General features: G+C 36.5%; 4 protein-coding genes across 7 annotated transcripts; 3 read left to right on the top strand and 1 right to left on the bottom strand.

The window, feature by feature from the left end:
- Positions 1–1,346: 1,346 nt before the first annotated feature.
- LOC18024000 (protein trichome birefringence-like 41) lies at positions 1,347–3,610 on the top strand. The gene is made up of 5 exons (XM_006406976.2): positions 1,347–1,634; positions 2,400–2,571; positions 2,679–2,854; positions 2,964–3,122; positions 3,198–3,610. Exons 1-5 carry the CDS (start codon positions 1,381–1,383, stop codon positions 3,490–3,492), a joined length of 1,056 nt encoding a protein of 351 aa, XP_006407039.1. The 5' UTR covers positions 1,347–1,380; the 3' UTR covers positions 3,493–3,610.
- A 489-nt stretch (positions 3,611–4,099) lies between these two features.
- Positions 4,100–6,805, bottom strand: LOC18023999. 2 transcript variants are annotated; one of them, XM_024159871.1, is made up of 7 exons: positions 6,548–6,805; positions 6,305–6,376; positions 6,007–6,174; positions 5,599–5,769; positions 5,249–5,458; positions 5,021–5,109; positions 4,100–4,928 (listed from the first exon to the last, which is right to left on the bottom strand). In XM_024159871.1, the coding sequence occupies exons 1-7, from the start codon at positions 6,666–6,668 to the stop codon at positions 4,290–4,292; spliced, it is 1,470 nt and encodes a 489-aa protein (XP_024015639.1). In that variant the 5' UTR covers positions 6,669–6,805; the 3' UTR covers positions 4,100–4,289. The 2 variants fall into 2 exon arrangements, with proteins under 2 accessions (XP_024015639.1, XP_024015640.1); XM_024159872.1 differs by having other exon boundaries at positions 4,100–4,925.
- A 1,516-nt stretch (positions 6,806–8,321) lies between these two features.
- On the top strand, positions 8,322–11,922 carry LOC18023998 (protein GRAVITROPIC IN THE LIGHT 1). 3 transcript variants are annotated; one of them, XM_024159071.1, is made up of 3 exons: positions 8,322–8,560; positions 8,877–9,018; positions 10,240–11,922. In XM_024159071.1, the coding sequence occupies exon 3, from the start codon at positions 10,240–10,242 to the stop codon at positions 11,635–11,637; it is 1,398 nt and encodes a 465-aa protein (XP_024014839.1). In that variant the 5' UTR covers positions 8,322–8,560; positions 8,877–9,018; the 3' UTR covers positions 11,638–11,922. The 3 variants fall into 3 exon arrangements, with proteins under 3 accessions (XP_024014839.1, XP_024014838.1, XP_006407036.1); XM_024159070.1 differs by having other exon boundaries at positions 8,877–9,023; XM_006406973.2 differs by lacking the exons at positions 8,322–8,560; positions 8,877–9,018 and adding an exon at positions 10,093–10,098.
- Positions 11,923–12,690: 768 nt separating this feature from the next.
- Positions 12,691–13,935, top strand: LOC18023601 (protein DELAY OF GERMINATION 1). The gene is made up of 2 exons (XM_024159890.1): positions 12,691–13,097; positions 13,420–13,935. The coding sequence occupies exons 1-2, from the start codon at positions 12,691–12,693 to the stop codon at positions 13,724–13,726; spliced, it is 714 nt and encodes a 237-aa protein (XP_024015658.1). The 3' UTR covers positions 13,727–13,935.
- The last annotated feature ends 49 nt before the right edge of the window (positions 13,936–13,984 follow it).

Here is a 13,984-nt window from a genome sequence, read left to right as displayed (position 1 = left end):
TATGATGAATATGGTTGGTAATATTTATTTATGATTTATGAGTATGGTTCCACGGATACCCATGATTACACATATGATTTATTTATTTTTATATATTTTTAAATTTCTTCAAAATAATTTTTAACATATGTAAATTAGACCCGTAAAAATACTAAATTTACAGTTAAAATTGTACATTTCTATTATTATCATTTTTACAACCTATAACTCCATTGATCATATTATGTCTACCACTATTTTTTTTATAAGCGACTAAAATTTTGAAAATTTACAACATACTCCTTCTGTTCAGAATTATTTGATGTTTTAGAAGGTTTTTTTTGTTCAGAATTATTTGATGTTCTCACTTTTCAATACAAAGTTTAATGAAATTTTATAGTTTTTGACCTTTTATATTCTGCAGATTGTCTTCTTATTGGCTGAATGATATTTAAATGGATTATAAATAATATTTTTAGTATATGAAAAATAAAAATTAAATAAATCTTTAAACTGTATGCAAGAACGTTAAACATCAAATAATTCTGAACATATGATTCGGCATTATTGTATATATCTCCCGACTATGATTGTCTTAGTCATTATCTTTTCAATAATTTCAATACGTTTTTTTTTTTTTTTTTTTGGCAAACGTTGTATATATCTCCCGAATATGATTGTCTTAGTCAATTATCTTTTCAATAATTTCAATACGTTTCATGATACATTTAATAAGCATTATTCGGCCTAATCGCTAACCATAAGGTCCATAATAACGATTGATTTGGATTAAATAAGTAAGACAGAATATATTGTTGTTCTTTCAGCGTCTATTTTCTATTGGCAAATGATTTGGCTTGTACACATACAAAATTATAACTAAACTTAACGGGATGATTAAAAATATCAATTTATAGGTCCACAAGATTTTCACGGGAGGGCACCGGCGCAGTGAAATCATTTTAAAATAGACATAACAAAAAGAAACGCCTTCACAGAAACTTGATGGTCCGAACAAATCGATTAATTCAGGGAAAGAAAATTTAAGCATGATCTCGAAGTAATTTATAGGAATAAATATCGCACTAAAGTCATATCATTAAAGTTATTGACCATGTAATTATGTTACTAAAAACATATTAAAATAAAATTGTTAATAAATCACGCTATTAAGTAGTAAATACTAAATACACTACAAAGAAATGTTGACATTTGATTTCAGAGTTTCTTACCAAACCAAGTATGGCATTATGGTGCATATATTCATTCAGTAAAAAAAAACCTCTTTTAATATGACAAAATTATATATATATATATATATATATATATATATATAGATGCGTGGGTGTATAAAGGCCAGATGCGTATTTGAATCTCTATCTCTCTCTCATCTGCGTTGAAATGGGTTTTAAGGATAACGCCATTTCTTATGGCTCTGCATTAGTGTTATCGCTTCTTCTTCTTCTTCCTCTTCTTCACGAAGCAGAGGGATGTGATATGTTCACGGGCCGGTGGGTGAAGGACGCTTCTTATCCACTCTACGATCCATCCACGTGTCCTTTCATACGACGCGAGTTCGCTTGCAAGAAAAATGGACGGCCGGATCTCGATTACCCTACCTTCAGATGGCAGCCTCAGGGCTGCAAATTAGCAAGGTATCATTATAATTTAAACTATTTTTTTCTTTAAATTTTTGTTTGTTACTAGTTATATTGAATCAAGGTATCGTTATGAATATATAACAAACACATCAAAATTTCTTAGTATTCGCTTTTTAAAAATATATTTTTGTTTAATCAATTCGTCAGTTTTTATTTGTTGTAATTTGATATTAAATTAATGAATATGAGGGAAAAGGAAGTTCTAAAAAATATGGAAGAAAAAGGTATTACTAGAATAGGTTCAAAATGTGTTTTCATTATAAATAAACGTAACAGCTCATTAGTGTGAAAAATCTAGATTTGATTCATTTTTTTGTTGTCAATCTAGATTTGATTCATTTATAAATATACTTTATATGAAAACCAATTTTTTTTAACAGATGTTTGTATATACCTTTTGCAAAGCACTTTTTAGTGAGCGACCAATGAGAAAAGAGAATGCTATTTATATACATGTTTTGCCATAATTGAATGCTGTGTTTTGGAATCTCTAATCTGCACGAGATGAAAAACGAACTATTTTGTCACAATATGCCAACTGGTGGTTCTGGCGTGAGCTTCACGCGCCGTCAGTGAGATTAGGACACCCACCAAACTCTATAGCTTCATAAGAAGACATAAATTCCCCCACACATGTGGGGACACTAACTCAAGCTCTTGACGATTTTGCCCTGCTGTTTTTATTTTTTTACGTTCATTTTCATTTATGTCACCGCCATAAAACGCCACCGTTTTCTGTTTTGGTTTGGTGGTGTGTAGGTTCAATGGAGCTGAGTTTTTGGAGAAAAATAAAGGGAAGAAGATAATGTTTGTTGGGGATTCTCTTAGCCTAAATCAATGGCAATCTTTGACATGTATGCTTCACTCTTCTGTTCCCAATTCTTCTTATACTTTAACCACACAAGGCAGTATCTCAACCTTCACATTTCAGGTAATAACCAATTCTACACATGTTTTGGTTAAGTACTCCCGAATTAAAAAAAACCGGGATGAGTTAAACCGAACTAAACCGAAAGTGGTGAAAATATGTAATTACAGGAGTATGGAGTGGAATTGAAGCTTGATAGGAATGTGTATTTGGTAGATATAATGAGGGAGAAGATTGGGAGAGTGTTGAGGCTTGATTCTGTTAATGATGGAAAGAATTGGTCAGAAATGGATACATTGATTTTCAATACTTGGCATTGGTGGAGCCGTAGAGGTCCTTCACAACCGTACGTTGGATTTTCTTTAATTTGCTTATTCTTGGCTTAATTACATACACTTTGATATATTTTTTTTTATAAAAAAATTGGTTCTTTTTTTTTGTTCTGCTTTTGGCAGATGGGATTGGATTCAAATAGGGAGTAACGTTACAAAGGACATGGACCGTGTGGAAGCATTCGAAATCGCACTTGGGACTTGGGGCAAATGGGTCGATACAGTCGTAGATACTCAGAAAACTAGAGTCTTTTTTCAAGGAATCTCACCGTCTCATTACAAGTAAGTTGTTATATATAAAAGACAAATCAATCTAAATTATTCTGATTTAAAATGCTGATTCTTTTGTGTAAACAGAGGAGCTCTGTGGGGTGAACCAACAGCAAAGAGTTGCGCAGGACAAAAGGAACCACTTTTGGGGACAAAGTATCCAGGAGGATTGCCAGCAGAAGTTGGAGTTTTGAAGAGAGCACTCGGGAAAATATCGAAACCGGTGACGTTGCTAGACATTACGATGCTTTCATTGCTTCGCAAAGATGGTCATCCTTCGGCTTATGGTCTAGGTGGTCGAACCGGCAATGATTGCAGCCATTGGTGTCTCTCTGGCGTACCGGATACTTGGAATGAGATTCTTTACAATTATATGGTTTAGTGAGAAATTTTTTCAACATAGAAAAGCAAGATTATAGCATATTTGTTACTGTATTTGATTCTATTTGAATCTGAATATATATATATATATATATAAAAAGAGTCCGTTTCTGATAGGATAAGTAGGACTCAATAAATCAAATTTATAAGAAAATATTTAATCGGAAATGTATACATACAGAAGTGAAATCGAAGAGAGATAGTCAGGTTTAGAAAGAGGATGGAGTGTGACCCAAGCAAGTAACTCGGATTATGTGAATTCGTGTTAAATATTGACTGATTATGTAAAACAAATCAGTTTTAGAGGTAGGCCTTGTATAAATTTAATATTTCTACTTTGTTTAGTTTGATCATTTCTCAAAGGAATGATTCTCTGTAAACAAATTACAGATCCAATTACTAAAATTTCAAGTGAATCCCTACTTGGAATTTACTTAAACTGATTAATCGTCGGCTTAAGTAGAACAATAGAGAAGATATTACAAGTTCTAGAGAGAGATGAAGACGGAGACCAAGTTGAAGATAAAGACGATGGTAACTAAGTGTAGTCTCTCGCGCCATTTATGATGATAATATTTGAAACAAAACAGAATTTATAGCGGTTTTTATAGTAACGAAGAGCCAGAATTTATAGAGGTGTTAAGTAAGGTTCAAAAGAAATCCGAGTTTCTGGAAGAAATCAACAATCCTTTACCCTTTCTCCTCTTCATGTGTGTAATAAGAATTTTCTCAGAAACTACAAAAACATAACCAACCTCCCCCAAAGCAAGGTTCTAATGAGGATGTGATTTGAAATTTCTAGAATCGAAAAGGATTTTCAGGTCCATACTTGCTGCTCCTCATGTTGAAATGATCAAACTTTGAACTATTACTGTACTCTACAGGCTTCACAGTATCTGATGATGCCTTCTTTGGTTCTGTATCGAATGTTTTATCTCTATGGCGACGCCTCGATCGCTCTTTATGGATCTTCGGTTGGACAACCTCTCCCGAGGCATAGAACTCAGCATAATCCTGCCGTTTTGATGATGACCGGTGGTGCTTGGATGATGTCAAAGTCGGATCCTTTATTGCACTACTTGATCTCATCTTCGCTGTCTTGTGTCCGGGGTAACTATCACTCGGTTTAGGCAAGTGGGCATGTCGGGATTCAGAGATTGGCACTGGGGCGGTATGCCTTTGGACTAAAGGTGGTTCCTGTTCGTCTTCAGGCATTTTGAGTCTATCCTTTAGTGGCCTTAGATTGTGGCTGGTTTTGAATCGGGCTGGGACTAGGTGGTTGGTTACAAACTCTAGAGCCAGTTTGCAGAGATCGATAAGGAGTTGCCCAAATGATGGCCAACCAGGTTCTTCCTTGGTTGTTGTCTCAAGGACAGGTCGAGAGAGTTTCTCTTTGCCTTGATGCTCCTCTTCAAAGCTGGTTTCTGAGCTTAGCTGCTGTGATATAAAACCAAAAACCTTTGTTGTTTGTAGCATATGGCTAACGAGATCCGAACAAAAGGCACGAAAGAGAAGAGATTGAAACTTACCGTCTTTGAGAAAAAAGAATGTCCAAAACCCTGCTGGAGGAAACAAGTAGCATAACCAATGGCAACGGCACCAATAACCATGAGGATATCTGTACAAGAAGGAAAGAAAATCGACAAATGTAAGCGCAAGCAATGATCTTTGGTCAACACTCTGGACCCACCTCTGAACAAAGTATTCAAAATGATCTGTGTAGTTCACAATGGGTTAAGGTGTTTTAGACTTGTTACCAGTTAAAGAGATTGAGCTATACTGATAGTCACAGTCCTCTTCACTAAGAGAGATTTGGCGAAGAGCTGCGTTTCCTCTGTCGATGACCAGCAGCGAGCAGGTAGGCCGAACATATACAACATCAAAATCATTTGAGAACTTTGCATCCTCACTTGGTCCATCCCTATACCCAGCCACATTTGATTTCCCCCCAGCTATTGTAGTAACACCTGTTGAAAAATATCACACACTCTTAAATTCCTTCTCAGTTTGGTTCGGAATTATTATACTTTTCAACCACAAGCAAGCCACCAATCCCCTTTAGTTTGAGTGCAAATCTTAGTTCAACTCATAGAGAAAACTTGCATACCTGAATCTCCAATCTTTCGGATGGCTAGATTCAAAGTATCAGCGACATAAACGTTCCCTTTATCATCCATTGTCACTCCTCTCGGATGATTAAAACGAGCATCGCTCGGTTTTCCATCTGCATGTCCTGTTTTTCCTTGAAACGATCCAGCCACCAATCTTCCCCTGCTGTCTGCCCATAATCACACAGAATATAAACAAAGTCATAACAATATCCAACACTAAAGCAAGATGAAAAAAACCAACAGAAACAAAACAGAAGAGTGAAATACAAAACGTAATGACACAAGCTTGCCTAAGCAAATTACACGAGCTCAAGATCATCCGGAATCACGGGTTTTATACACTAACTGCAAACAGATAAGAACTGAGTCATAAATCAAAAAATTCAAGGAGATGGAGAGTTTACACTGGGACAAAGGAGGGGTGATTTTCATGATGTTGCTATTAACTTCATCAACAGCGTAAAGCTCTCCATCATCGGAAACTCGAATCTTGTAAGGAACAACACCGATTTCGCTTCCTTCCACAACGGTTTCGACCAAGTAACCATTCTCAAACTGAAGAACATTAGTATCTGCACAAGAAAGCAGATAGAGAAACGATAAATCAAACCCAGTTTTTTTTTTTTTTTTTTTTTTTTTTTTTTTTGGCTAACAAGAAAGCATTCAAGCTAACAAAATCAATCGCCCGAATTGAGCAATTACCTGATTGGGATATTTTAGAGGATGATCCAGTAGTCCACTTCAAAACCCAGGACATGTGCTTAATCAATGAACCTGGATTCCATTTTACAAAAATTGACATATAAAACCAAGAGATTCAACAGCAAATTCAGAGCCTTTAGAAAGAGTGGAATAACTAAATAAGAAAGTGAGTGATCAGATCAGAGCACTCGAATCACTAATAATCAAGCAAAATTAACTCAAGTTAAGTTGGTAATTAAGTACCAGCAGGAGCAGCTTGAGCTTGAAATGGAAAGCTGTGAAGAGTGAAGATTATCGATAAAATAAACAAAGTCTTTAAAGACCAAGAAAAGCTCTCAGCGACTAGATTCTGAGATTCGCCCATCTCTTTCCTGTAGCTTCCAAGTACGATTATGTTCGAATCGAACCCTAGAGGCGATTCACATATTCCAAGACAAACCAAAAAACACTGATAGAATGAAACCAATTTGCAGTGACAACAGGTTTTTTTCCTTTCTTTTCTTTTCTTTTTGAAAGTAACAATAATACACTATCACACAATATTACTACCATCGCACAATATTACTGTGTTCATATTACTTTACTTACTATTTTAAGCTTTTTATTTTATTTGTTTTCTTATGAAAAACCTTATTGTTACTAACTCGTCTTCAAGTTGGCTCATTACTGATCCCATTACTGGACCTTTTAGAGGTAGATCTTTGAGAGGGCCTATCATGGAGCCCATTAAGGTTCCTACCTTGGATGTGGCCGTTAGTTTGTGTGTTAGTGGTATAAATGCTTACCCACTACAAGTTCTGAAGAAAAGACAAAATAATTAGTAAACAAGAAAAAGCTCATCAGATCAGAAGCACTTCTTCGATTTGTCTAATCTCATCATACCTTTTCACTGTCTGTTTTCTTCTAGGTAAATAAACAATAACTCATGATTTTTTTTTGGACAAAAGACTCATAACTATATGCATGTCAGCATATGAATAATCGTGAATAATTTTTTTTTTTTGGTAGTGAATTATCAAATATAGGTAAATCCATAAGGGAACCCTACTTACTAGGCTCGCGCTCATAGCTCTCAATTCCTTTTTGAAATTGAAATTCAATTGTCTCATATTTTTTCCATTAACTCATTCATCACTAACTCCACTCCATATAGTTAGTTGATATATTACACGCATATCCCACTCCTGCACTCCACTCCATGTACTACTGCTAAGAGAGTGAGAGTATATTTCATTGGCACGGTAAGTTTGCATTTAAAACCCACCAAGACTAATTGGTAGTATACTAATAGTAACTTTTAAGATAAATTCAAACTTTGGACTCCGCAATTCGCATCCTTTGATTCACTGCCATCGATACGACAACTGTACTTGTTCAGTTGTTCGCGTATTTAGTGAAAATCAATACTGCTATTTAGCTGTCTTTATTCAAGTTGGAATTTTCTTAAATTAAATAATAGATTTGATTATAACTTTGTGGAATAATGCCATAATTTTATAGCCTCTGTTGAGAGTTATGTACTACGCAAATATTTTAAGAGTAAGTATGCATTCTTTTTTTTTTCCTTAAATCATAGAATTAGCCTACAACAAATTCCCTCGTTTGATTAAAATAAGCATTAACTCGATTAAATACATAGGGTGGTAAATAAACAAGGGGATCGTTACACTCTTTCATTGCCACGTGTCGATACAAACCCAGCTCATACGGAACGGACCGGTCTTCGCGTATGTATGTACGCAACAACTTCCTAGTAATTTCACTATTGAAAAAAAATAAAATATACATATACGTACTTCCCTCAGCGGAATGATTTTTGCGTTCTGTCTGATTACGTTATAGTAGCATTTTAAAACATGTCATAAATCTCTTTATCTTTATCCTCTACCAAAAACACCCTTTCCGTTTCGACGTTTCCGCAACGTTAAGCGGCAATGTCGGTGTAAATATCTCCTAGTCACTAGGGTATATTGGGAAAATTAGCTCCTTTGAACTTCCCTAGGCTCTGTCTCTCTCTCTGTCATTTACTCTCTTCACCTCCTCCTACGACATTTTCTCTCTCTAAAGTCTAAAGCATTACACTTTTTATTTCTTCTTTGTTCAATCTCTCCTCTTTTCCTTTTTCTTCACATTCTCGAGCTCCGGGTTTGTCTTGAAACCGTGAAGGAATCTGTATCTTTCTTTGATACCCATAATTGTCGTTAGGAGGTTACACGAACAGAGATATTCCAGGGAGAGTGTATTTTACTCGATCAGGTTACTAATCAACATCTGATCAATTTTTGTTTTGTTTCTTCATAATGATTTCGTCTCCATTATCTATGCATTTTCCCTTCCTCTCATTTTCAAGGGCCATTATCTATAAGCAACTTGCGAGGCTTCACGTTCTATCGTTGAAAATTATAACAAAATTACTATTGTTAACCATTCACATCAGCGTGCATATAATTCTGTTTTTTTCTTATTGGGAGTTTTTCTTGTTCTTATCGGCTCTATGTTCTTATTGGTTTCTTGAATCTTTCATTCGGTAGGTAGTGATTGGAAATTTCATATGATTGATTTGATCCTGCAGGGTTTAAGCGGAGGTTGGTCTGTCATTTCTATCCAGTTGATTTCTTCAGATTCACTCTACAATGAAGTGAGAACAACAAAACAAAACATTGAAACACAGTGAGAAAGAGAGAGACGGAGAGAAAGAGACCTTAGGAACTTTTGTAAGGTACTTTCACTCTCTATCATGTACAATTCGTTTGATGAATGTTGCTTCTAAAATTGTATGAAACCCTTCTGGGGTTTACTGGTTACAAGTATCACTCTTTAACATAACTCTTCTCCCTTCATTCTCATTGGCTTCGTTTAAGTCTCCAAATCTGTGTGCATTTTGAGTCTTAAACCGTAGTGAAATAGAGAAAGTGTCTGTTTTTTACTAAAGGTTAGGTAGCTATGTTAGGCTTAGAGCCTGTCCTACTTTTTTTTTCAAACGAGTGGAATCAAAGAACCATTCATATGACATACAGACATGTGTGCGTTTGTGTGTGGGGGCACTTTCAGTTCTTGGATTATAGTTTAAACTGATTTGGTTTGTAGCAATTATGATTCCTCAATACTCTAATCCTTTTCCTCAGTGTTCCATAATTGATAACTTATGAACAACTTTGTAGTATCTACACTTATTAAACTCATCAGTTCTTTTTGTATTCTCTTTTGCACTTTTTCTTGACTGTTTCTTTTCAGAAAAAAGTGAATAGAAAATGAGAACGAGGGGTGTTGAATTATTTGCATGTGTCATGTGTTTGCAGATATCCCATTTGGGTACAGGTTTTATTATAAGTTATTTTTCTCACTCTTGTTTGATTCTGTAGCAGCACATTTTGACTAATTAGCCCCACCATATATATAGCAAAAGATTTCAGAACATAAATAAGAAAAAATAAAAGTAGATCGGTTCATGTAAAGTAATGGTACTACACACGCTAGTTGTTTATTCTTCTTCCTTGGACATTTCTTAATTTTTTATTCCTTTATAAAAAAACACATTTTCTTTTATATATGAACCACATTGTCCCCACAACTTTGGATGAATCTTTAAGCTGTATCCACTTGATAATCTAGGCATGTATCTCTCTCTCTTTCTCTCATTATGTGTACATATATAAATGTATATGCATACTCTCTCCTTTGAGACCAAAAAAGTGTAGTGTTAGCCATTAGCGAACCAATCCCTTCAAGCTTCTTCTCTAGCTTCTTCTATGCTCTTGATCTTTTTCTTTGGTTAACTAAAGAACTCCTACAAAGTAAAGCTCCATTAATGGTCCTAGATCCAATTTTGCTTTTTCTTTTACTTTTTGTTCGATGTAGACATCGTTACAAGTCCTATTCATCCACTTCTTTGTTATTATTGTCACTTAACTAAGCATTGGTCATGTATTTTGCAGATGGAGACTGTGAAACCATTGGATGTTGCTTCAGGAAAAGGAAAACTCAGACGCGCATTTGTGAAAGTAATCAACGTTAAAAAGCTAACCGGAGTTGCTCCAGAAGGTGACAAGGTCGAGAGAGTAAAGAAGAGCCAAGAAAAGGTGAAGTTAGACAAAGATTTAGTGAAGAATGCAGCAAATCTTTCAGAGTCCTTTGACAAGCTCGAGGAAGAGTATGAGAAAAGACTTGCCATGGAAGCACTTCTTGCAAAGCTGTTTGCTACGGTTTCTTCAATAAAATCGGGTTATGCGCAGTTGCAGTATGCTCAGTCTCCGTATGATCCAGCTGGGATTCAGAAATCAGACAACTTGGTTGTGTCAGAGCTGAAGACATTGTCTGAGCTGAAACAGAGTTTCTTGAAGAAACAGTTTGATCCAAATCCTGATAGAACTCTTGTTCTTGCGGAAATTCAAGAGCTGAGAAGCCTGTTGAAGACTTATGAGATCATGGGGAAGAAGCTCGAGTGTCAGGTGAAGCTTAAAGACTCTGAGATCATATTTCTTAAAGAGAAGTTTGAAGAATCCATGAACCAGAACAAGCTGATGGAGAAGAGACTTAACCAAAGCGGCCAGCTTTGCAATCCTCTGGATCATAATCTTCACCTATCGGCGCTAAATCCAACCCATTTCGTTACTTATCTGCACCACACTGTCAAATCAATCCGAGGATTCGTAAGATTGATGGTTGAACAGATGAAAATGGCAGGTTGGGACATCTATACGGCTGCTGATTCGATACAGCCTGAAGCATTTTATTACAAGCAAGACCACAAGTGTTTCGCTTTCGAGCATTTCGTTTGCAAGATCATGTTTGAAGCGTTTCATCTACCTCACTTCTCTAACGAATCATCAGCTCACAAGAAGAGCAAAGAGATGTTCTTCGAGAGGTTCACGGAGCTCAGATCAGTGAAAACAAAGGAGTATATAGCGTCACGGCCTAAATCAAGATTCTCGAGGTTTTGCAGATCCAAGTATTTGCAGCTCGTTCATCCAAAGATGGAGCAAGGGCTCTTCGGGCATTTGCATCTTAGAAACCAAGTCTCTGCAGGTGAGTTCCCGGAGACGAGTTTCTGCTCTGCGTTTCTCGAGATGGCGAAACGGGTTTGGCTCTTGCATTGCCTTGCTTTCTCCTTCGACCCTGAAGCTTCGATCTTTCAAGTATCTAAAGGTTGCAGATTTGCCGAAGTGTACATGAAGAGCGTGGCGGAGGAAGCGTTTCTCTCTCCGCCGGAGGAGGGAGAAAGTTCGCCGGAATCTGAGCCACGTGTTGCGTTTACTGTGGTTCCTGGGTTTAGAATTGGGAAAGCTTCGATACAATGCGAGGTTTACCTCTCGCGTTCATGTCAACGCCGTTAGATCCGTCACCGGACGGTGGAGATTCCCCGGCGATTGCGTCAGGGGTATTAGGGTAATTTAGGTGGTGGCGCGCCCATATTTTTGGGGTAGGCAAATAAAATGGCGAGATAATTTGCTGGCCGTTGGATTGAGGGAAGAGGCACGGCGTTAACTGTTGAGATTATGGGTTTTTCTATTTATGTTCTTTTTATTTTGTCAATATTAGAGCAGAGAGACAGAAGAATCTCTGAGCTGTTTGCCATCAAAATTATTAGCTATCGTCACTACCTTCTAATGTAAATAATTCGTAATAAATTAATAGAATGTTATTGCTATTTCAAACCTATTTTCATTATGGTGTAGTTGAGATACTATGATGTCAATTAGTGCCATTCAAAAAAGAAAGTATATGATTAGAGTGAACTATTTTTGTGTGAGTGGAATGGAAATAATTTCTTCTAAAAGGGGTTTTAAAGCAAGGACTTTTATTGGTTGCTAGCTTCTTCAATTTTGTTGTCAATAATACCTTTATTTGTTTATTCTCACCGACCGACCAAATATATCAGATAATAATCTGATGGGTCCTGATAGATCTTCTGGGCCCAAAAATAGTGCGTCCTATGATCGTATCCTATATTTCTCACAACCTCCTGAGTCTTGGCTCGGTGGGTATTGATCCGGTTTGGTCTTTTATTCGCGAACGCTACCCGAACTAATCTGGTTAGCATCATAATGTAAAACTGTACCAATATAAAGACTCAACGTTGAAAGTTCACTTGTCAATCCACTTAATTTTTAGAAAACTGTTTCTATTTTGGTCAACTAAAAAATATAGTTTCACAAAAACTTGGCAAACCGAAAAAAAAAGGATCAATATTAAGAGATTCTGCAAAGCGATAAAACTTGACTTTTTGACCGGTCAATAAATTATATGGGTTCCTCCTAATGTTGAAGACAAATTTGAACGTTATAATACGATAAGTCGGTGACATAAAAAAAATCTTATAATATAAAAGCATATATATATATAGAAATGGTTAAGACCATCCCAAAGAATACGGAGGACCGAGAAAAATGAGCCAAGAGACAGCGATAACAAGCTTCAAGAAATTTCAACAGTCATGGATCGAGCAGCTACAACTCCACCTCAACCACCTCCGCTCCGCCCAAAACCACCACCGGAACTCCGTGGAGGGTGACGAGGATCGGCTAAGGGAGGCGGCGGAGAGAGTGATGGAACACTGTAGAGAGTATCACAGAGTGCAATGGACGACGACGGAGAAAGATGTGATCGGAGTTATGGCTGCTCCTTGGTTGTCGGCTCTTGAACGGTCGCTCCATTGGGTCGGTGGTTGGCGACCAACCACCTTGTTTCACTTGATTTACACCGAGTCTAGTATTTTGTTCGAGTCTCGTATCGTTGATATCCTCCGTGGTTTTCGTACTGGTGATCTCAGTGATCTATCTCCTTCTCAATTCAGGTTATATACGAACCCGTAAATTAATTAGCTACTTAATTTTTACTAATCACAATTAACCGTAGTCTCTAATAAATTTTGTATACATACTATCTTATTTTTGAGCAAATATTCTAAAATTGTATAATTTGGTTTAGTTATTACGTGATCATAGTTTATGTTATACATGTTTGTTAACTTATCTTGGTAGTTGCAATAAATGTTCATTATTCTGTATATAATATTTTGTCTATTTCTAATTAAGTGTTAGCATTTCGACTAACTAAAGACATGCATTTTAACTATATTTAAAATTTAATAGTAGGGTTAAATTTGTTAAAGGCAGGAAGGTGAGTGAGCTACAATGCGAGACGGTGAAGGAAGAGAATGCGATAACGGAAGAGTTATCGGAGTGGCAAGACGATGCAAGCGAGCTCGTCATGGGAACGATGACTGATCGTGATCAGAGGATCCGACGGCTAACAGAGATCGTCCATCGAGCCGATGATCTACGGCTGAGAACGGTCACGGGTGTGGTGGAGCTCCTTCGTCCGCTCCAACAAGCAGAGTTTCTTATCGCTGCCGCTGAGCTACGTACTGGCGTTTCTGGTTGGGGGACTAGCCATGACCGTCGTCGAACTTCCGACATCTAAAAGATTATTTAAACGGGTTATAAAGCTTAGTGAGAGAATTGAGAAGATTTATTAGTTTTGAGATCGTAATTTTATGGTTTTTAGTATTTACCATGTGTTTTATTGTCCAAATTGGTTTTGGTTTTTACATGGTTATGAGATATAAAAAAAAATATCTCCTACGCTATGGAGGTGAATGGTGATAAAGATCATCGAACTATGTCTCGTGTTATTTAGCCAAAAAAATAATATATATACTATGTCTCGTGTTTGTCAATA

Source organism: Eutrema salsugineum, unplaced genomic scaffold (assembly GCF_000478725.1).
Source record: "Eutrema salsugineum unplaced genomic scaffold, Eutsalg1_0 scaffold_13, whole genome shotgun sequence".
Classification (NCBI taxonomy): domain Eukaryota; kingdom Viridiplantae; phylum Streptophyta; class Magnoliopsida; order Brassicales; family Brassicaceae; genus Eutrema; species Eutrema salsugineum.
This window is presented reverse-complemented; position numbering and strand designations above follow the sequence as displayed.